This window comes from Bos grunniens, chromosome 13 (assembly GCF_055505025.1).
Source record: "Bos grunniens cultivar Pamir isolate PY7600 chromosome 13, Bosgru_T2T1.0, whole genome shotgun sequence".
NCBI lineage: Eukaryota > Metazoa > Chordata > Mammalia > Artiodactyla > Bovidae > Bos > Bos grunniens.
Genome location: NC_141177.1, coordinates 53,928,342 through 53,951,981, shown reverse-complemented (window position 1 = coordinate 53,951,981; position 23,640 = coordinate 53,928,342). Strand labels below are relative to the sequence as shown.

Genomic DNA, 23,640 nt, shown 5'->3' with positions numbered 1-23,640 from the left:
TGAGAATGAAGCTCCTGGCCACAGGTCTTGATATGGCTCATATTCTTATTTTTTTATTTGTCCCTTTGTTTATCCTATTCTCTTTCAACAATGGATACAGTACAAGAGAATAAAGACAAATAGAGAGTTAGAATAAAAAGAGGATAGGATAAGCATAGCCCAGAGGCATGTAATGTGTACCCTTAAGATGAGTGAGCCATATATTTATGTTGTGCTTTTTTTTCAGCTGACAATATAAATAACTTGCATTATACACATACTATGTTCTATGCTATTCTTAGAAAAGAAAATACAGGCCCTGATTAGCCACTTTCATCTGAGCCACTACTATTTATGTAATCCTGGTTAAGGTAACGTCTCCGAAACTCAGTTTTATCATCTTAAAATGGAGATAACAATAAAGCCCACACAAGGCCCTGGAAAATGCTAAGAGCTCAATAAATATTAGACACTCAGTCGTATCCAACTCTGTGCGACCCCATGGACTGTAGCCCACCAAGCTCTTCTGTCCATGGGATTCTCCAGGCAAGAATACTGGAGTGGACTGACATTCCATCTTCTCCAGAGGATCTTCCCGACTCAGAGATCCAACCTGGGTCTCCATTGCAGGCAGATTCTTTACCATCTGAGCCACCAGGGAAGCTTCCAATAAATATTAGCCATTAATTATTTAGTGGGCACCTACTACTATATGATCTCACTGATATGTCGAATCTAAAGAAATCCAACTCTTGGAAACAAAGAACAGATTGGTGGTTGCCAGAGAAGAGTGAGGGGTGTGGGAGAGATGAGTGAAAGTGGTCAAAAGGTACAAACTTCCAGTTATAAGATGAAAAAGTCATGGAATGGAATGTACAGCATAGCAACTACAATTGACAATACTGTAGTGTATACTTGTGCTTAGTTGCTCAGTCATGTCCAACTCTTTGCGACCCCATGGACTGTAGCCTGCCCACCAGGCTCCTCTGTCCATGGGGATTCTTCAGGCAAGAATACTGGAGTGGGTTGCCATGCCCACTTCCAGGGGATATTCACAACCCAGGGATCAAACCCATGTCTACTGCATTTCAAGCAGATTTTTTAGCATCTGAGGCACCAGGGAAGCCCAGTGTATACTTGAGAGCTACTGAAGAAGTGGATATTAAAAGTTTTCATCACAAGAAAAAAAACTAACTATATGAGGTGATGGATGGTTAGCTAGATTTATTGTAGTGATCATGTTGGTACAGCATATACATGTTTCAAGACATTATGTTGTTCAACTTAAACTTATGCAATGTTATATATAAATTATATCACAATACAATTGGGAGAGAAAAGGAATGAGCTATTAATACAACAAAACAAAAGGGATGAGTCTCAAAATAATTTTGCTGAGCAAAAGAAGCCAGACAAAAGAAGAGTACATACTACATTATGCCATTTATATAAAATTATAGAAAAATGTAAATTGATCTAAAGTGACAGAAAGCAATCAACAGTCAACTTTGTACACAAGGAAACAAGTTCATTAACTTGATGTGGTCATGATTTCAAGGGTATATACATATGCCAAAACCTATTGAATTACATGCTGCTAATATGTGCTATTTATTGCATTTCAATTATAGCTCAATAGATTTGAAAAAAAAAAATTAGAGAGTATATAGGGCTTCCCTGATGGCTCAGCTGGTAAAGAATCCACCTGCAATGTGGGAGACCTGGGTTTGATCCCTGTGTTGGGAAGATCCCCTGGAGAAGGGAACAGCTAGCTACTCACTCCAGAATCCTGGCCTGGAGAATTCCATGGACTGTATAGTCTACGGGGTAGCAAAGAGTCGGACACAACTGAGTGACTTTCACTCACTCACATAGGAGGATGTAAACAAAGTAAACAAGATTGGTAGGGATATTCCTTCTCTATAGGAGCCGACTGATTAAGAAGACACTACCTAGCTATGAGGTTTCCCTGGTGGTCCAGTGGTTAAGATTCCACATTTCCAATGTAAGATTCAACACAATCCTATCAAAATACCAAGAGCATTTTTCACAGAACTATAACAAATAATTTTAAAATGTATATGGAAACACAAAAGACTCTGATAGCCAACAATATTGAGAAAAAAAGAACAGAGTTGGAGGAATAACACTTCCTGACTTCAGACTGGACTACAAAGCTACAATCATCAAAACAATATGACACTGGCACAAGAACAGACTCATAGATCAGTGCAACAGGATAGAAATCCCAGAAATAAACCCATGCACTTATGGTCAATTAATCTACAACAAGGGAATCAAGTATATCTAATGGAGAAAAGACAGTCTCTTCAACAGTGGTGTAGGAAAACCAGACAGCTACATAGAAAAGGTTCTAATTTCATTCTTTTACAATTTCATATGCAAAGATAACTCAATATGGATTAAGGACCTAAATGTAAGAACAGAAACCATAAAACTCTTAGAAGAAAACACAGGTGTAATACTCTAACATAAATTATAGCAATATTTTTTTGGAGGTCTGCTCCTAAAGCAAAGGAAATAAAAGCAAAATAAACATATGGCACCTAATTAAACTTAAAAACCATTGCACAGCAAAGATAGCCAGTGACAAGACCAAAAGATAACCTACTAAATGGGAGAAAATATTTGCAAGTAATATGACTTATACAGCCCATGGTATTTCAAAAGAGTCAAACATGACTTAGAGACTAAACAACAACATAAGGGGTTAGTATCCAAAATACATAAACAGCTCATACAATTAACAGCAACCTCCCCCAAACAACCCAATTTAAAAATGGGTAGAAGACCCGAATAGACATTCTTCCAGAGAAGACATACAGATGACCAACAGGGACTTGAAAAGATACTCAGCATCACTAATCAACAGGGAAATGCAAATTAATACTACAATGAGATAGCACCTTACACCTGTCAGGATGACTATCATCAAAAAGAACACAAATAACAAATACTGGTGAAGATGTAGAGAAAAGAGACCCCTTGTACAGTATTGATGGAAATACAAGTTGGTGCAGCCACTGTGGAAAACAGTACGGAAGTTTCTCAATATTCAAAATACCATATGACCCATCAGTTCCACCCCTGGGTATATATCAAAAAAGAAACCCATTAATTCAAAAAGAATTAACCAATGTTCATTGTTGTTGTTCAGCCGCTCAGTTGTGTCCAACTCTCTGTGACCCCATGGACTGCAGCATACTGTCCTTCATCATCTCCCAGACCTTACTCAAACTCATGTCCATCGAGTTGGTGATTCATCCAACCATCTCATCCTCTGTTGTCCCCTTCTCCTGCCTTCCATATTTCCCAGTATCAGGGTCTTTTCCAATGAGTCAGCTCTTCAAATCAGCCAAACTATTGGAGCTTCAGCATCAGTCCTTTCAATGAATATTCAGGATTGATTTTCTTTAGGATTGACTGGTTTTATCTCCTTGCAGTCCAAGGGACTCTCAAGAGTCTTCTCCAACACCACAGTTCAAAAGCATCAGTTCTTCAGTGCTCAGTCTTCTTTATGGCCCAACTCTCACATCCATACATGACTACTGGAAAAACCATAGCTTTGACTAGATGGACCTTTGTTGGCAAAGTAATGTCTCTCCTTTTTAACATGCTGTCTAGGTTGGTCATAGCTTTTCTTCAAAGGAATAAGCATCCAGCAGCATTATTTACAATTGCCAAGACATGGAATCAACAGATGAATGTATCTCCTAGCCACCATGCTATACTGCTTCCACACAGTAGCAGTGATGGTGAAATATATTTATTCCTAATATGCTGTTTTAGTACCTACTTAGTGCTAGGCACTGTTCTTGGAATTTAGTTAACAATATCTCTCTCGATGGAAACTACATTCGAGTGAAAGATAAATACTAAAATATAAACAGGCAATGGGGGTGGAATGAATTGGGAGATTGGGATTGACATATATACACTGATACAACGTGAAAAATAGATGACTAACAAGAACCTACTGTATAGCACAGGGAATTCTGCTCAGTGCTCCATGGTGACCTAAATGGGAAGGAAATCCAAAAATGAGGGGATATACGTATATGTTCTCTGGTGGATCAGACGGTCAAGAATCTGCCTGCAAGGCAGGAGACCTGGATTCAACTCTGGGTTGGGAAGACCCCCTGGAGAAGGGAATGTCAACCCATTTCAGTAGTCTTGCCTGGAGAATTCCACGGACAGAGGAGCCTGGTGGGTTACATTCCATGCGGTTACAAAGGGTCAGACATGACTGAGAGACTAACACTTTCACTTTCATAGCTGGTTCACTTTGCTGTACAGTAAAAACTAACACAATATTGTAAAGCAACTATACTTCAATAATTTTTTTAAAGAAACTACCAATATAAAAAACATTAAGCTAAGAAAAGGAAAAAAGAAGCAATATAAAAATAGTATATTAGGAGGTGATCAGACTTGCGGAAAGAAGAAACACTAGAACATAGTAAGAGGACTAGAGAATACGATGGGAAGAGCGAGCTAGCTGGATGAAAATGGGTGAATTGAGATATTAACAATTGAAGACAAGGAAGTGAGCCAAGGGGATAAATGGAAGGAGGCAGCTACGACTAAATCCTTACTGTGGGAGCTAGGAGATGAACAGCCAGGTCACTGGTGCTGAGCAGTGTGATCCAGAGCTACAGAACAAGGGAGGAGTGATTGAGAGCAAATCTTGTTGGGCTTTGGTGGTTTTTACTCTGTAAAATGGGAAATCATTGCAGGATTAGGAGAAGAGAAATAACATAATTTTATAAGATCAAGTCTATTGTTTTGCTGTGAATAGACTGCAGGGGACAAGAGAAGCCTGTTGGAAACTACTGCAATACCAGAAGGGGAAAAGTGATGGTGGCTTGGGCTGGATGGAAGCAGTAAAGCCAACAGATTTTGCAGATGGATGGATATGTTGCTGACAAATAGCAAGAGAAAATGGACTCTAGTGACCACTTACTGAAAGTGGGAGACCATGGAAGGGGAAGAATTAAGCATGAGTGTTTGGAGGGTAGTTGTTTTGGACAACCATATGGATGTTGAGTAGTGCTTTTCTTGTGGCTCAGCTGGTAAAGAATCCGCCTGCCATGTGGGAGACCTGGGTTTGATCCCTGGGTTGGGAAGATCCCCTGGAGAAGAGAAAGGCTACCCACTCCAGTATTCTAGCCTAGAGAATTCCATGAACTGTATAGGCCATGGGGTAGCAAAGGGTCAGACACAACTGAGCGACTTTCCCACACATGGATGCTGTATACACCTTGGAGTTTAGAGATCTGGATTAAGGAAATAAATTTGAGAGTTGTAAGTAAAGAGGCAGTATTTTAAATACAATAATGAAGGTAATGTTGGAAAAAATAATTAAAGCTATAGATGTCATTTATCATAGGTTTACTGGTGGCTCAGACGGTAAAGTGTCTGCCTGCAATGCGGGAGACCTGGGTTCGATTCCTGGGTTGGGAAGATCCCCTGGAGAAGGAAATGGCAATCCTCTCCAGCACTCTTGCCTGGAAAATCCCATGAACGGAAGAGCCTGTTAGGCTACAGTCCATGGGGTCACAAAGAGTCAGACACGACTGAGCCACTTCACTTCTTCTATGCTCAGCTCTATGGATTGGTTAAAGAGGTGGGACAGATAGGAGATATTTAGTATCAGGGACCTGAAGCCCAGTGGTCTCTATTCCTTGATCGGCTTTTTTAGGGAATGCTGTCTGTGACTGATGCAGTGGCAAGTGACACAGTCCTCTCTCCACCTCTAAGGGGGGTTGAGACAATTGCAAGGCTCCATCCAGAGACCCGCTTTCAAGCTCCAAACTGGGCCCCGCCCCAACGCACTTGCGCACAAAGGCCCGTTCACAGTGGGTGGGGCCTGAGTGAGTTCAAAGGGGCCTAAGTAAGCTGCGAAAGGCGTTGCCAGGTAAAGGAAGCGTTGCCAGGGCCGTGACAGTTGGCCTCTGGGTGGCCCAGCCCAGGCCACGGATCCCGAGTGGAAAGCACGAGCACCGCTGGGCTCGCTTGCAAGCTCCTGGGCGGGGCGCCCCGGCCTCTCAAGGATGGCTGAGCGAGGGTTACCCCTGCGAGCAGGACCCAAGGGTGAGAGGCCCCATTGCGGAGGGATGGGTGCGCCCTCTCCGAAGCCATCCAGGGTCCACCCCTTCTTCTTCAGGGTACCTGAGATTTGTCCGCCTCCCTCCTCTATTTTCTCGTTTCCTCTTTTTATGGAAGGGTCTTTAATTTCAACTCCTCGTGGTTTCCAGGCGGCCCTGTGCCCCCTTTGTCTTTAGGGGTCGCGATTCTGGGGCTCCTTTTTGAGTTCCTCCTGCAGGGCGACCATTTGATCCCCAGTGTTGAGGACACTTTCTCCATCCCAGCCTTCTCTAGGCAGATTTTGCCTTACAGACGTGATTGCTGATTTCTGGCAGGGAAAAAAAAAAAAAGTTTGAGGGACCAGAGAAGTCACATTAGTCACCTTGCAGGGTCCCCGAGAAGAGGGGCTTTATGCTGCAGAGGTACACAGCACACCTGGACGATGGACCACCAAGGCTTGGACTCTGGGAACCAGTTTTGTTGTTCAACTGAACACCAACAACTTTGGGAACTGTGAGAAATTTAGAGGTTATCAAGTGACTTACTAGTTAAAGGGCCCTTCTGCCGTATCCTGCCTTGTCTAGGAACAGAAAAAAATAAAATGGGCAAAAAAATGGGAGATTAGCCTGATGACTCTTGGAGTTTGAAAAGTAAAAGCACTTTTAAAAGCAAGAAGAAGGTGACAGATGTTTGCACAGAAAGGAGTTTGACAGTACATCAAATGCTTCTTCTGTTAGATCTGAGTCTCAGATTGTCAGGGAATTAATATTAGTTGGATTTTTCAATACCCATGTAAATCCTAATACTGTTTAATAAAATCTGATCTTTGCATAGTAGGGAGGCATTGCCATTTCCTGTGTCTCCAGATACAACTTAGTATTACAGAGGTAAAAAGTATTTCATATCAGTTATTTTTTGCTACAGCTATCATTAAAACTTACAAAGTGCTAAAGTTACCAGCAGAATTAGTGCAGTCACTGAATTTCTGAGAATCACTCAAATCTTTAAGGAATTTTAAGTTGATTTTTTCCTATTTTTAGTTTCATTCTGTTTTTAGTAAATAGAAAGCTGTAAGAAGGTTTCACAGGTGGCACAGTGTAAAGACTCCACTTGGCTTTAACATCATAAGCATTCATTGTTACAACTGAAATACAAATTCACTTACAGGATCTACTTTATTAGGTCTGATTTTAATGTATTTCAGCTAATAGAACCATACTGAAATAGAAAAATGAATTCAAGGAATCATGGTGAGAATTCTGGGCACTATTTTCATAAATGACTATAATATATACTGATACATAATAATTATAATATTAAAATGTAATATACATATATAATATGTACTATAAAATATTATTGTTCACTGTTCAGTCACTAAGTCATGTCTGACTCTTTACGCCCTGTGGTTTGCTGCACACCAGGCTTCTCTGTCCTTCTCTATCTCCTGGAGTTTGCTCAAACTCATGTCCATTGAATCGGTGATGACATCCAACCATTTCATCCTTTGTTGCCCCCTTCTCCACCTGCCCTCAATCTTTCCCAGCATCAGGGTCTTTTCCAATGAGTCAGCTCTTCACATCAGGCAGCCAAAGTATTGGAGCTTCAGCTTCAGTCCTTCCAATGAGTATTCAGGGTTGATTTCCTTTAGGATTGATTGACTGGCTTGATCTCCTTGCTGTCCAAGGGGCTCTCAAGAGTCTTCTCCAGCACCACAGTTCGAAAGCATTAATTCTTGGGCATTCAACTTTCTTTATGGTCCAACTCTCACATGCGCACATGACTACTGGAAGAACCATACATAACTTTGACTATATGGACCTTTGTGATGCCTCTGCTTTTTAATACGCTGTCTAGGTTGGTCATAGCTTTTCTTCCAAGAAGCAAGCAATTTTAACTTCAGGCTGCAGTAATTTTGGAGCCCACTAAAATAAAATCTGCCACTGTTTCCATTTTTCACTATCTATTTGCCATGAAGTGATGGGACTGGATGCTATGATCTTGGTTTTTTGAATGTTGAATTTTAACTCAGCTTTTTCACTCTCATCTTATATATAATAAATACTAAATGAATGATATTTTTGGGTAATAAGTAGCTGAGAAAACAAGTGCAAGATTATGTCTTTGAAAAATTGGCTATACAAGTTTGATGACTATACAGTTACTTAAATGAGTTGAAAATTTATTTTCAGAAACTGTTTTTTTATTTAAAATTTTTTTAATATAAATTTATTTATTTTAATTGGAGGCTAATTACTTTACAATATTGTATTGGTTTTGCCATACACTGACATGAATCCACCACGGGTGTACATGTGTTCCCCATCCTGAACCCCCCTCTCACCTCCCTCCCCATCCCATCCCTCTGGGTCATCCCAATGCACTAGCCCCGAGTACCCTGTATCATGCTTCGAACCTGGACTGGCGATTCGTTTCACATATGATATTATACATGTTTCAATGCCATTCTCCCAAACCATCCCACCCTTGTCCTCCCCAACAGAGTCCAAAAGACTGTTCTATACATCTGTGTCTCTTTTGCTGTCTCACATACAGGGTTATCATTACCATCTTTATAAATTCCATATATATGCGTTAGTATACTGTATTGGTGTTTTTCTTTCTGGCTTACTTCACTCTGTATAATAGGCTCCAGTTTCATCCACCTCATTAGAACTGATTCAAATGTATTCTTTTTAATGGCTAAGTAATACTCCATTGTGTATATGTACCACAGCTTTCTTATCCATTCATCTGCTGATGGACATCTAGGTTGCTTCCATGTCCTGGCTATTATAAAGTGTTTTTTATATAAGTGCTGCGATGAACATTGGGGCGCATGTGTCTCTTTCAATTCTGGTTTCCTCAGTGTGTATGGCCAGCAGTGGGATTGCTGTGTCATATGGCAGTTCTATTTCCAGTTTTTTAAGGAATCTCCACACTGTTCTCCATAGTGGCTGTACGAGTTTTCATTCCCACCAACAACGTAGGAGGGTTCCCTTTTCTCCACACCTTCTCCAGCATTTATTGCTTGTAGACTTTTGGATCGCAGCCATTCTGACTGGCGTGAAATGGTACCTCATTGTGGTTTTGATTTGCATTTCTCTGATAATGAGCGATGCTGAGCATCTTTTCATGTGTTTGTTAGCTATCTGTATGTCTTCTTTGGAGAAATGTCTGTTTAGTTCCTTGGCCCATTTTTTGATTAGGTCTTTTATTTTTCTGGAATTGAGCTGCAGGAGTTGCTTGTATATTTTTGAGATTAATTCTTTGTCAGTTACTTCGTTTGCTATTATTTTCTCCCATTCTGAAGGCTGTCTTTTCACTGTGCTTATAGTTTCCTTTGTTGTGCAGAAGCTTTTAAGTTTAATTAGGTCCCATTTGTTTATTGTTGCTTTTATTTCCAATACTCTGGGAGGTGGGTCATAGGGGATCCTGCTGTGATTTATGTGGGAGAGTGTTTTGCCTATGTTTTCCTCTAGGAGTTTTATAGTTTCTGGTCTTACGTTTAGATCTTTAATCCATTTTGAGTTTATTTTTGTGTATGGTGTTAGAAAGTGTTCTAGTTTCATTCTTTTACAAGTGGTTGACCAGTTTTCCCAGCACCACTTGTTAAAGAGATTGTCTTTTCTCCATTGTATATTCTTGCCTCCTTTGTCAAAGATAAGGTGCACATAGGTGTGTGGATTTATCTCTGGGCTTTCTATTTTGTTCCATTGATCGATATTTCTGTCTTTGTGCCAGTACCATACTGTCTTGATGACTATGGCTTTGTAGTAGAGCCTGAGGTCAGGTATTTTGATTGCTCCAGTTCCATTCTTCTTTCTCAAGATTGCTTTGGCTATTCAAGGTTTTTTGTATTTCCATACAAATTGTGAAATTATTTGTTCTAGCTCTGTGAAAAATACTGTTTGTAGCTTGATAGGGATTGCATTGAATCTATAGATTGCCTTGGGTAGTATACTCATTTTCACTATATTGATTCTTCCAATCCATGAACATGGTATATTTCTCCATCTATTTGTGTCCTCTTTGATTTATTTCACCAGTGTTTTATAGTTTTCTATATATAGGTCTTTTGTTTCTTTAGGTAGATTTATTCCTAAGTATTTTATTCTTTTTGTTGCAATGGTGAATGGAATTGTTTCCTTAATTTCTCTTTGTTGTCTCACTGTTAGTGTATAGGAATGCAAGGGATTTCTGTGTGTTGATTTTATACCCTGCAAATCTACTATATTTATTGATTAGCTCTAGTAATTTTCTGGTGGAGTCTTTAGGGTTTTCTATGTAGAGGACCATGTCATCTGCAAACAGTGAGAGTTTTACTTCTTCTTTTCCAATCTGGATTCCTTTTATTTCTTTTTCTTCTCTGATGGCTGTGGCCAAAACTTCCAAAACTATGTTGAATAGTAGTGGTGAGAGTGGGCACCCTTGTCTTGTTCTTGACTTTAGGGGAAATGCTTTCAATTTTTCACCACTGAGGATAATGTTTGCTGAGAGATTGTCATATATAGCTTTTATTATGTTGAGGTATGTTCCTTCTATTCCTGCTTTCTGGAGAGTTTTTATCATAAATGGATGTTGAATTTTGTCCAAGGCTTTCTCTGTATCTATTGAGATAATCATATGGTTTTTATTTTTCAATTTGTTAATGTGGTGTGTTACATTGATTGATTTGTGGATATTGAAGAATCCTTGCATCCCTGGGATAAAGCCCACTTGGTCATGATGAATGATCTTTTTAATATATTGTTGGATTCTGTTTGCTAGAATTTTGTTAAGGATTTTTGCATCTATGTTCATCAGTGATATTGGCCTGTAGTTTTCTTTTTTTGTGGCATCTTTGTCAAGTTTTGGTATTAGGGTGATGGTGGCCTCACAGAATGAGTTTGGAAGTTTACCTTCCTCTGCAGTTTTCTGGAAGAGTTTGAGTAGGATAGGTGTTAGCTCTTCTCTAAATTTTTGGTAGAATTCATATGTGAAGCCGTCTGGTCCTGGACTTTTGTTTGCTGGAAGATTTCTGATTACAGTTTCAATTTCCATGCTTGTGATGGGTCTGTTAAGATTTTCTATTTCTTCCTGGTTCAGTTTTGAAAAGTTGTACTTTTCTAATAATTTGTCCATTTCTTCCAAGTTGTCTATTTTATTGGCATATAGTTGCTGATAGTAGTCTCTTATGATCCTTTGTATTTCTATGTTGTCTGTTGTGATCTCCCCATTTCACTTCTAATTTTGTTGATTTGATTTTTCTCCCTTTGTTTCTTGATGAGTCTGGCTAATGGTTTGTCAATTTTATTTATCTTCTCAAAGAACCAGCTTTGTTGATTTTTGCTATGGTCTCTTTTGTTTCTTTTGCATTTATTTCTGCCCTAATTTTTAAGATTTCTTTCCTTCTACTAACCCTGGGGTTCTTCATTTCTTTGTTTTCTAGTTGCTTTAGGTGTAGAGTTAGGTTATTTATTTGACTTTTTTCTTGTTTTTTTGAGGTAAGCCTGTATTGCTATGAAACTTCCCCTTAGCACTGCTTTTGCAGTGTCCCATAGGTTTTGGGTTGTTGTGTTTTCATTTTCATTCATTTCTATGCATATTTTTATTTCTTTATCTCTTCTATGATTTGTTGGTTATTCAGCAGCATGTTGTTCAGCCTCCATATGTTGGAATTTTTAATACTTTTTCTCCTGTAATTGACATCTAATCTTACTGCATTGTGGTCAGAAAAGATGCTTGGAATGATTTCAGTTTTTTTGAATCTACCAAGGCTAGATTTATGGCCCAGGATGTGATCTATCCTGGAGAAGGTTCCGTGTGCACTTGAGAAAAAGGTGAAATTCATTGTTTGGGGGTGAGATGTCCTATAGGTATCAATTAGGTCTTACTGGTCTATTGTATCATTTAAAGTCTGTGTTTCCTTGTTAATTTTCTGTTTAGTTGATCTATCCATAGGTGTGAGTGGGATATTAAAGTCTCCCATTATTATTGTGTTATTGTTAATTTCCCCTTTCATACTTGTTAGCATTTGTCTTACATATTGTGGTGCTCCTATGTTGGGTGCATATATATTTATAATTGTTATATATTCTTCTTGGACTGATCGATCCTTTGATCATTAGGTAGTGGCCTTCTTTGTCTCTTTTCACAGCCTTTGTTTTAAAGTCTATTTTATCTGATATGAGTATTGCTACTCCTGCTTTCTTTTGGTCTCTATTTGTGTGAAATATCTTTTTCCAGCCCACTTTCAGTCTGTATGTGTCCCTTGTTTCGAGGTGGATCTCTTGTAGACAACATATATTGGGGTCTTGTTTTGTATCCATTCAGCCAGTCTTGTCTTTTGGTTGGGGCATTCAACCCATTTACATTTAAGGTAATTATTGATAAGTATGATCCCGTTGCCACTTACTTTATTGTTTGGGGTTTGAGTTTATACACCCTTTCTGTGTTTCCTGTCTAGAGAAGATCCTTTAGCATTTGTTGGATAGCTGGTTTGGTGGTGTTGAATTCTCTCAGCTTTTGCTTGTCTGTAAAGCTTTTGATTTCTCCTTCATATTTCTATGAGATCTTTGCTGGGTACAGTAATCTGGGCTGTAGGTTATTTTCTTTCATCACTTTAAGTATGTCCAGCCATTCCCTTCTGGCCTGAAGAGTTTCTATTGAAAGATCAGCTGTTATCCTTATGTGAATCCCCTTGTGTGTTATTTGTTGTTTTTCCCTTGCTGCTTTTAATATTTGTTCTTTGTGTTTGATCTTTGTTAATTTGATTAATATATGTCTTGAGGTGTTTCACCTTGAGTTTATCCTGTTTGTGACTCTCTGGGTTTCTTGGACTTGGGTGATTATTTCCTTCCCCATTTTAGGGAAGTTTTCAACTATTATCTCCTCAAGTATTTTCTCATGGTCTTTCTTTTTGTCTTCTGGGACTCCTATGACTTGAATGTTGGAGCATTTAACATTGTCCCAGAGGTCTCTGATGTTGTCCTCATTTCTTTTAATTCTTTTTTTTCCTCTCTGTTTCCTTTATTTCTACCATTCTATCTTCTACTTCACTTATCCTATCTTATGCCTCCATTATTCTACTGTTGGTTCACTCCAGAATGTTTTTGATCTCATTTATTGCATTATTCACTATATATTGACTCTTTTTTATTTCTTCTAGGTCCCTGCTAAACCTTTCTTGCATCTTCTGGATCCTTGTCTCCAGGCTGTTTATCTGTAACTCCATTTTGTTTTCAAGACTTTGGATCATTTTCACTATCATTATTTGGAATTCTTTATCAGGTAGATAAAGACCAATCTTTTGTTTGGTTTGGTGGGCATTTATCCTGTTCCTTTACCTGCTGGATATTTCTCTGCCTTTTCATCTTGTTTATATTGCTGTGTTTGGGGTGACCTTTCTGTATCCTGGCAGTTTGTGGTTCCTCTTTTTTTTGGAGATTCCTCACTGTGGGTGGAGTTGGACAGGTAGCTTGTCAAGGTTTCCTGGTTAGGGAAGCTTGTGACAGTGTTCTGGTGGGTGGAGCTGGATTTCTTCTCTCTGGAGTGCAATGAAGTGTCTAGTAATGAGTTATGAGATGTCAGTGGGTTTGGTGTGCCTTTGGGAAGCCTGTATATTGAAGCTCAGGGCTATGTTCCTGTGTTGCAGGAGAATTTGTGTGGTATGTCTTTCTCTGGAACTTGTTGGCCCTTGGGGTGGTGCTTGGTTTCAGTGTAGGTATGGAGGTGTTTGATGAGCTCCTATTGATTAATGTTCCCTGGAGTCAGGAATTCTCTGGTGTTCTCAGAATTTGGACTTAAGCCTCCTGCCTCTGGTTTTCAGTCTTATTCTTACAGTAGCCTCAAGACTTCTCCATCTATACAGCACCGATGGTAAAACATCTAGGTTAATGATGAGAAGTTTCTCCACAGTGAGGGACACCTGGAGAGGTACACGGAGTTACATAGGGAAGAGAGGAGAGAGGAGGGAGATAGAGGTGGCCAGGAGGAGAAGAGAGGGAATCGAAAGGGGCGAGAGCAAGCTAGCCAGTAATCACTTCCCTATGTGCTCTCCACAATCTGGACCCCCTCAGAGATGTTCACAGAGTTATACAAAGAGAAGAGAAGAGAGAGGAAGGAGACAGAGGTGGCCAGGAGGATAAAAGGGGGAATCAAAAGGAGAGAGATCTAGGCAGTAATCAGTTCCCTAAGTGTTCTCCACAGCCCAAAACACACGAGATTCACAGAGTTGAGTACAGAAGAGAAGGGGGAGGGAGGAGATAGAGGCAACCTGGTGGAGAAAAAGAAGAGTCCAAAGGGGGAGAGAGCAATCCAGCCAGTAATCTTGCTCCCAAGTAAAAATGGGTACTGAAGATTGGGTTCTTAAAGGTACAAAATTGATAACAAATACCAAAAGCAAAGATTAAAAATCTAGAGTAGAAGTTAGATTCTCAAAAATACAATATTAAAGAAAAAAAACAAAGTCACAGAAATTATAAAACAAAACTATATATATATATATATATATATATATGAAGTTTGCTTTAAAAATAGGGTCTTTTTTTTGCAAAGTAATAGTAGGTTATAAAAATGAAAATTAAAGGAGTAATAGAGGACTTAAAAAGTAAAAAAAAAAAGTTTTAATTAAAAAATGATAGTAGTAAAAATATATCCAGAACTTTCTCTGGTGGTGTTGTGGACACTGTGGGGTCAGTTCATTTTCAGATAGTTCCTTCAGTTCAGTTCAGTTTAGTTCAGTCGTTCAGTCGTGTCCGACTCTTTGCGACCCCATGAATCGCAGCACGCCAGGCCTCCCTGTCCATCACCAACTCCCGCAGTTCACTCAGACTCACGTCCATCAAGTCAGATGCCATCCAGCCATCTCATCGTCTGTCATCCCCTTCTCCTCCTGCCCAGCTCCCAGCATCAGAGTCTTTTCCAATGAGTCAACTCTTCGCATGAGGTGGCCAAAGTACTGGAGTTTCAGCTTTAGCATCATTCCTTCCAAAGAAATCCCAGGGCTGATCTCCTTCAGAATGGACTGGTTGGATTTCCTTGCAGTCCAAGGGACTCTCAAGTGTCTTCTCCAACACCACAGTTCAAAAGCATCAATTCTTCGGTGCTCAGCCTTCTTCACAGTCCAACTCTCACATCCATACATGACCACAGGAAAAACCATAGCCTTGACTAGATGGACCTTTGTTGGCAAAGTAATGTCTCTGCTTTTGAATATGCTCTCTAGGTTGGTCATAACTTTCCTTCCAAGGAGTAAGTGTCTTTTAATTTCATGGCTGCAGTCACCATCTGCACTGATTTTGGAGCCCAAAAACATAAAGTCTGACACTGTTTCCCCATCTATTTCCCATGAAGTGATGGGACCAGATGGCATGATCTTCGTTTTCTGAATGTTGAGCTTTAAGCCAACTTTTTCACTCTCCACTTTCACTTTCATCAAGAGGCTTTTGAGTTCCTCTTCACTTTCTGCCATAAGGGTGGTGTCATCTGCATATCTGAGGTTATTGATAGTTCCTTGACCCAGCTTGTACTTTCAAGATCTATAGGCCCTTTCCTACGTAGTCGTTGCTAATTGCAGGGTTTTAATCTATTGCACCTGTCACTTCCAAAGTGATTCCCTCTGTTCATTTTAGCTTCTTCTGTTTGCTGGCCTCTTCAGTGTCTAATTTCCGCCCTGACACAAGGGGGTGGTGGTGGTCACTTATTTAGGCTCACTTGTTCAGTCGTGCTGCAGGGAGAGAGGAACACTGCAAACAAATACCACTGGCATGTGTGGGGAGTGCTCACAATGTCTCGGCCACACTGGGTTTGCCCCCGCTCATAGCATGTGTGCTTTTCCAGTCTATACTGTTCAGGCTCTAGGTTGCTCTGCTGGGAACTGTCTGAGGCAGGCCCTGGGTTGCATGCACTTTCCAGGTCTAAGCTGCTCAGAAATAGGTTCTTGGGTACTCCACAAAGGCGCAGACTTGGTTGGGCCTTCATTTTGTGTCCTTCCCAGGTCCGAGCAGCTCAGGTAACCAGGTGCTTGGCGAGCGCAGTCGCCCCAGTTGGGGGCTTTGACTTATTGCCTCCCGCATCCCTGCTGCTCAGTTTTCTGGGTGTACAACTGGCGCGCCTTCTCAGGTGTGCCATGTGTCTCTTCTGGGGAGCTGATCTCTGGCTGTGACCCTCCCAGTGGATGTTGACTATCCAGAATCCCAAGAAGTCTTGGTTAGCAACGAAGCCTGCTTGTAGGTTGGTAGATGATGCCTCTCTGGGGCCACGATTGCCCTCTTCCGGCTCTGGCTGCCCTCGCCTGCTTGTCTCCGGTGGGGGATGGGCTGGTCCACAGTGGGCTAGCTCTGCTCAGTCCTTTGTTCTGTGAGCAGGCCTGGCGGTGTCTTAGGTTAGGGCTTTTCAAGGGATAGCTATCCCACAGTTTGGGTTGCTATTTCTAGTTAGTTCTCTCAGATTGCCCTTGGGGCACTCAGGCCCGGTCCTTACCCTAAGCGATGCAGCCCCCGCCCCCCTGTCCAGTCCACACTTGCTAGTGGCAGATGCGGGTGTCTGCGCTGCTTCTCTGCTGGTAGTTGCTGTTAGGCACGTAATCTGTGGGTTTTAATTATTTATTTATTTTTCCTTCCGGTTATGTTGCCCTCTGAGGTTCCAAGGCTCGCCACAGACTCCCCGGTGAGAATGTTTACTGGTGTTTGGAAACTTCTCTCTTTTTTAAGACTCCCTTCCTGGACGGATCTCCGTTCCTACCTCTTTTGTCTCTCTTTTTATCTTTTATATTTTTTCCTACCTCCTTTCGAAGACAATGGACTGCCTTTCTGGGTGCCTAATGTCCTCTGCCAGCATTCAGAAGTTGTTTTGTGGAAATTGCTCAGCGTTCAAATGTTCTTTCGATGAATTGTGGGGGAGAAAGTGGTCTCCCCCTTCCTATTCCTCCGCCATCTTAGCTGTCTTGCTCCTAAGTTGTTTTAAAATCAGTGATCTCAGTACCAGGACAGAGAGATAGCTTTTACCAACTGCACAGATAGTCCATCTTCTCACACCAGAGCACAGTGACCTGAGTTACTGGCCTGCAGTGAGTGGCATGTTTCTGAACAGTTAAGAAAAGAAAAAGGAGGAAACCATTGCTTCCCCATAAGAAGAAAAGGAAGACTGATCTTACATTCCCTTTTTAGGGAAAAAGAGGGAGGTAAAATTTTGAATATGATTAAATGAAATGATGGGAGGATACTTTGGCAATCTCCTGAGCAGTTAAAAATAAGAGAGTGAGGGGTGGCTTCCCTGGTGGCTCAGTGGTAAGAATCCACTTGTCAGTACAGGAGACACAGGTTCAATCCCTAATCTGGGAAGATTCCATGTGCCTTGGAGCAGCTAAGCTGGTGTACCACAGCTATTGAGTCACCTGGGAGCCACAATTACTAAACCTATGTGCTGCAGCTACTGAAGCCTGTACACCCTAGAGACCATGCTCTACAATAAAAGATGACACAGCAATGAGAAGCCTGCACTGCAACGAGAGAAGAGCCTGCTCAGCAAAGAAGACCTAGCACAGCCAAAAACATAAATAAATAAAATTAAAAACGAAAGTAAGAAAAGGATTTCAGAAATGTGTAAACTATTACTTGAAATGCCAGAATCAGTCTGCACCATTTAAGACATCACTCCAGGATTGACTTTATTTCCAAAATAGAAGATGAATCCTTCTTACTTTTTGAATTGAATGTTTAAAAAGCTAACATATTTAATGGGATTCTTAACTCTAATTTTTTAAAAATCTAGTTTTGTTCATTCTTAAAGGGGTTTCCCAAACTGTCACTACTGTGTTATGTAATAAACTTTTTTTTTTAACATCCTTCAGAAATACTTAGTAAGAAGACCTGTGTAGCCATGGCTAATTCTGACGTGAAACCAAAATCAATAAGTCGTGCCAAAAAATGGTCAGAAGAGATAGAAAATCTGTACAGATTTCAACAAGCAGGATATCGAGATGAAATTGAATATAAACAAGTGAAGCAAGTTTCTATGGTAAGATTTATGCCTCTACAAATCTGAACTCCAAATGAATTTGTTAGAGGGTGAAAAGCACTAAAAAATAAAAACAAACAGAAAACCCATCACCAATAAAGCACTAGAGAATACTGAAAGGGAATTCTACCCCAACCCCCTGATTTTATTGATAAAGAGACTAAGGTTCAGAAGAATGATTTTCAGGTAGACTGCAGCAAGAGGTCTCAGCACAGAAACATTAAGAATTTTCTAGCTTTTACTGAGCAACTGTGCTGTACCAGACAAATCCTTTATGGTAGGCCATAAAAGCCTGAGTCTCTTTCTCTCACTATGGTGAGGGTTCTGATAAGATAAATTCTCTTATCAGATATTCAGTTTTTTTCCTTTCTGTATTTTTTTATTTCAACTGCAAATTATATGCTTAGTCACTCAGTCATATCTGACTCTTTGCAACCCCATGGACTGTAGCCTGCCGGCCTTTCTGTCCATGGTGATTCTCTAGGCAAGAATACTGGAGTAGGTTGCCATGCCCTCCTCGAGGGGATCTTCCCAATCCAGGGATCAAACTGGTTCTCTTGCATTGCAGGTGGACTCTTTATCAGTTGACCTACCAAATTCTGTCTTAAGCAACAAAATCTCCTGACTTTGGCTGTATACTCCAGGCTTTCTTGAGAGAGTGGAGACATGGTTTTGCTTTTCAAAGACTAGACAAAATCTAGATATGGCCCTAATTTATTATGTGTTTTTAAAAATTCATTTATTCTACTGAATATGGGGAGACTGAGTTTTGAGGAATATTATAGAATATGATATAGTATTCATAAATGTATATTAGGTTTTAGAGTTGATATTACCACAAAGTGTTTATTATTGTTTATTTTCAAATTGTTTTATTATTATTAACTATTTTTCGAGACTCATTCATGGGCAGGTTTTTCAGATCCCCTTATTCTTTTTCTTTCTTCATTCTACTTGTTGATCTCCACTCCACATTTCCTAAAAAACTAGACAGAAAAAAATGATGAAGGCAACACAGAGCTAAAGTGTAATAGACTCTTTTGTTTAATGGATATTAACTTAATAGAGAGTATTAGCAGTGGTGAGGTATAAAATTTAAAATACTGATCAAATGAGGATTTGACTGATGACTGTGACCTTCCCATATCCTTTTTTTTTTCAATTCTAGTAGCATTTTACACTTTGGTCCACATTACCAAAAGGGAGTTTTCATTACTTTATTATCTGTGGCTTTTAAATAGGCAAAACACAAGCATTAACATTTTACTGCAGGTCAGAAATAAGCTCCATATACCTTGCCTTCACACTGGGATGCCTGCCCCTGAAAGGTAAATAAGACCCAGGGACCTACAGGCACTCCCGCACCTACACCACCATTCCAGAAACTGTTGGGACTGAGCTCAGAGATATCAGATTTAAGGGAACACAAAGAACACCTTTAAAGAGGAAGTCCCCGAAAAGCACCTGAGGGATTTGTGTGTGTATGTGTGTATAATGAAAGGAAGAACACCTTTATCCATTGAATGACTTGACAATTACAGAGACGTTTTGTATTTCACTTCTGTGTATATTTTTTGGGTGCCTGCCTTGTACCAGTTTCTGTGCCAGAAGCTTTAAAAAGATAAACATAAAATCAAGTGCCTGACCTCAGGAAATTTAGTGGGTAAGTGGAAAGAGTACAGACTGTGAAATCAGTCTGCCCAGGCTTTACATCCTGGCTCTCCTCCTTAGCTGTGTAATCCTGAACAAGGTTAATGCTTACCTTGCCGAGCTCAAGTGTAAAAGGGCCTGCTTTAGAAAAATGTCTCAGAAATTAAATGAAATCAAGCATTGGAAATACCTGATTTTGTGGTGCTCATTCATTAATTGAGTGAATGGTGTTTGGTGAATGATAGCTCTTATTATTCTTGTATCTTGGAGTGGAAGGTTAAGAGTGACAAATAGTGAAAACCTACGTGAGTGAAAATATACGCCTCCCCCCCCCCAAAATTAGAGGAAGATAAAAATTTCTTCCTTTAGAGACAATCTTCCAAAGGGCTTTGTTCCTCAAGAGTCACTTGCAGTGGGCTGTAGAGAATGGACAGGATGATACCCAAAGGCTTCCTTTGATTGGCAGTGGTCTGAAGGGCTTGGGTGATGGTCTTTGTTCTTATCTGAAGTACATGTCCTTATAGACACTATCAGTACTGACTGATTTCCTGCCCAAGGAGAGCTGACTTGAAGACTATATTAACCCTCCAACCCCATCCCCACCACCACTCTCTAAGGAATGAAGTTTTCCTAGGTTGAATGGGAGTGATGGGTAGAAAACCAAGAAGGAAAAATTATGAAACAGCAAAGGGTTATAGAAGGGGAAAAAAGCCTAGAGGTTGATGAGACAAAACCAATATAGCTACTTGGAGGCCCCTCCTGATTTCCAGGGACAAGGTAGCTGGAAGCAGGACCTTGGTCCTTGTCTTCCTTGAAGAAAAATTCAGCAGAGAGACTGTGAAGCACATAAAGTGTTTATTGGAAGCGAAGAACCTGTAGAGGAACACCCAGGCGGGCTCAGAGTGAGCTGTACCCAATAGGGGTGGCTTAGATCGCTGATATGGGGGGCACTCGCCTGGGTTATCTATGACTAGCCACCTTGTTTGTGCCCACATTTGGTCTGACTCAAGGTCCTTCGTGGTAGATGTGTGTGCATCTCTCACCCAAGATGGATTCCAGCGCAAAGATGTCTGGGAGTTTGGCAGGACATACTGTGAGCTGGTGGCTCCTCCCTCTTTTGTCTCCTTCTGAGACTGATGACCTCCTCTGTACATGCGTCCAGCTGGGAAATCCCCTTGACCACAAGACTGAGAAAAATGGCGTCGCTTTGTCTTCTGCCCCAGTCAGGGCTGTCGTCCTGCTGGTCTTACCTCAAAGTGTCAGCGGGAGAAGTGGCCACAGCTGCTCAGCCTGGGCCCATCTGTCTCCTTCCTCACTCCACATGAAGTGCAGTGGGTAATTCTAAAGCAGTGGCAGTCTACCGCTTCACTGAATGAGGTGGTTGGGGGACCCTAGTAAATGAGAGAACCTGCTGTTGGCCTCAAGAGAAAGAGAGCGGCAATGATGTCTTGAGAACTTCTTTCTTTCTCCACTGAGGGTAATGTAAACCACGAAGTCAAGCAGGCTTGACCTAAGTGATGGAAAACATTGCTTTTCTCTGTGATGTACCTGTCAGAGAGCCTGCCAGGGTTCATCGGATAGGCTGCTACCCATTCTTGCTAACTCCTAAATAAATAAGATGACAGGAGAAAGCAAAAATACATTGTTAGAAAATAAAAGATGTATATTTATTTATATTCATGGAGCTTTTGTACTCCAGTTTGGAAGTTGTGATTTATAAGTCTGGAGAATGAGTGGCTGCCAGTAGAGATGATGTTGAAGAACAAGACTTGGTTTTGAATGCCATGAACACAAAATCCAAATAATTGGGTTTTGACAGTGATGGAGTAGACATCACACCATCCAGAAGCAACATCTCTAACCAGAGCAGAAATGCACTGGCCTGAGCAAGAAGGTATAATGTGAATTCACAGAGGAAGGGAAAAAAAAAGGTCCAAACTGAATCAAGCCAAACAATCAAGTAAGCAAACCAATATGGCAAATGAGAAAGACTAAAGTGGAGAAGCTAAGAAGAGGTTGCTGAAGACTCTGTTCATGATCTCAGATTTCTATGAAAATGAGCTTCAAGGTGTGCATGTGAAATATGGACATGAAATACACATTCACCTTTAGAGACATTCAGTCTAGCTTCTTCCTGTTGCCTGGGCCTAGCCCTAATTCCCTCCTTAGGTATTATTTTCAGAAGTTAGTAAGTAATAATGCCTAAAATCATTTGTATATATAAGAATAAAGTTTAGATTATTCTGAATGTTTTATCTTGGCTGCAGAGTAGAAGCTTAAATCTAGAAATTGGGATCTAGGGAGAAGCTTTGAACTAGTCGTCCTTCAGTATAAGGTTACAATGTACGACAAGTGTGTTGTGTGTGTGTCTATGTGTCTACAAGTGTAAGACATCACTAAGAGCTCTGTTTGGTGTGACTTGCACTTTTAAATGTTTGATAGTGAACAATTATATGGAAGGACCATTACAATATTTGTGTTTTGGTTTTGGATGTACAGGTAGATCGTTGGCCAGAGACAGGATATGTGAAGAAGCTTCAGAGAAGGGACAATACTTTCTATTACTACAACAAACAGAGGGAGTGCGATGACAAGGAAGTCCACAAAGTGAAAATTTATGCTTACTAGCCTTTCTTCTCAGTATTACTTGTCGTGATCTTTTTAAAAAATCCGTTGTTTCATTTGACATCATGTAAGTGTCACTTTACAAAATACCCCCAAGTGCAGACTCCGATGGAATGTTTTGAGACACCAAAAGTTGGTCTCTGGTAATCATCTCCTTTTGTTCTAAAATATAACTGCAGTAGCATGCCACTGATGCCCGCCTCAGTCTGGTTCTTCCTGTTTTAACTGTGGTAATGTTAACAGCTGTGCAGGGGAAGAGAAAGCCCCCCCCCCCCCCCCAAGGAAACCACTCAAGTGGTTGTGTAGAGGTTAGGCCCACCCCCAGCCCCCCAGCCTTTACCACTTCACTAGACCATCACTTTGAACTGCCAGATCTGCATTTTGTGGCCTGGGAGCTTTCTCTTGCCTCTAGATTCCTTTGCTTTTCACTGAATTGCCAAGAAATGATGGTCCCTGAGGCAGACAGGTGCCAGCCACCTGCTTCCTCTAGAGGAACGTTAATCTCCTGAGGTTAATCTCCAGTCACATGCCACAGTATCTCACTGGATGACATAGGCAATTGGTTATCTCCCTTCCTCACGCCTTCTCCCACTGCCCTGCTGGTCCTCTTCCTCTGAGTCACTTCCTTGGACTTGAAACCTTGTCCTGGGTCAGCTTCTGGGTCACCCTTGAATCACCACCACAGAAAGTATGTTCCAGTGCTTCCTTTAATCACTGCAGAAATAGCCCAAGTACAAGGAAGGCTATTATCCTGGGAGACTTAAGAAGTGCCCCCAGATCAGTGAGTCCTGAGGACTTTGAATTTAAATAGATGAAAGATAGCCTTTTATTGTAAATTTTTGTCACTGGGCTTCCCTAGTGGCTCAGATGGTAAAGAATCCACCTGAAATGCAGGACACCTGCGTTCAATTCTGGGGTTGGGAAGATACCCTGAAGCGGGGCATGGCAACCCACTCCAGTATTCTTGCCTGGGATCCCCTGGACAGAGGAGCCTGGTGGGCTACAGTCCATGGGGTTGGGAAAGAGTCAGACACAAATAAAGCAACAGCATGCATGCATGCACAAGACTTTTTATTTGTCCCCATTGATAAGTTCTGACCATTAAATAGATTTCACGTCATGAGCTTGATAGCTTATGGGTGAACGATGTTGGATACGTTGGATCTCTGAAGAATAAGATTTAGCTTGGGACCAGGGACCAGGCTTGATCACTCAAGAGCTTATATGTAGCAGTTTTCTTAAAGTATAAAAAGGGACAGAGAAAGCTTCTGATGTAGA

At 40.8% G+C, this 23,640-nt stretch overlaps 1 protein-coding gene across 1 annotated transcript; it reads left to right on the top strand.

Annotated features, from left to right (window-relative positions):
• The first annotated feature begins 5,919 nt into the window (after window positions 1–5,919).
• MEIG1 (meiosis/spermiogenesis associated 1) lies at window positions 5,920–22,555 on the top strand. Its single transcript, XM_086334252.1, has 3 exons — window positions 5,920–6,093; window positions 17,921–18,087; window positions 22,237–22,555. Exons 1-3 carry the CDS (start codon window positions 6,054–6,056, stop codon window positions 22,363–22,365), a joined length of 336 nt encoding a protein of 111 aa, XP_086190378.1. The 5' UTR covers window positions 5,920–6,053; the 3' UTR covers window positions 22,366–22,555.
• The last annotated feature ends 1,085 nt before the right edge of the window (window positions 22,556–23,640 follow it).

Excerpts from the sequence above, each read along its gene's own strand:
- MEIG1 (XM_086334252.1), top strand. The coding sequence starts at position 6,054 with ATGGCTGAGCGAGGGTTACCCCTGCGAGCAGGACCCAAGG. Across the intron at positions 6,094-17,920 it reads CCTGCGAGCAGGACCCAAGG|AAATACTTAGTAAGAAGACC; the intron begins GTGAGAGGCCCC and ends AACATCCTTCAG. Across the intron at positions 18,088-22,236 it reads AAGTGAAGCAAGTTTCTATG|GTAGATCGTTGGCCAGAGAC; the intron begins GTAAGATTTATG and ends TTGGATGTACAG.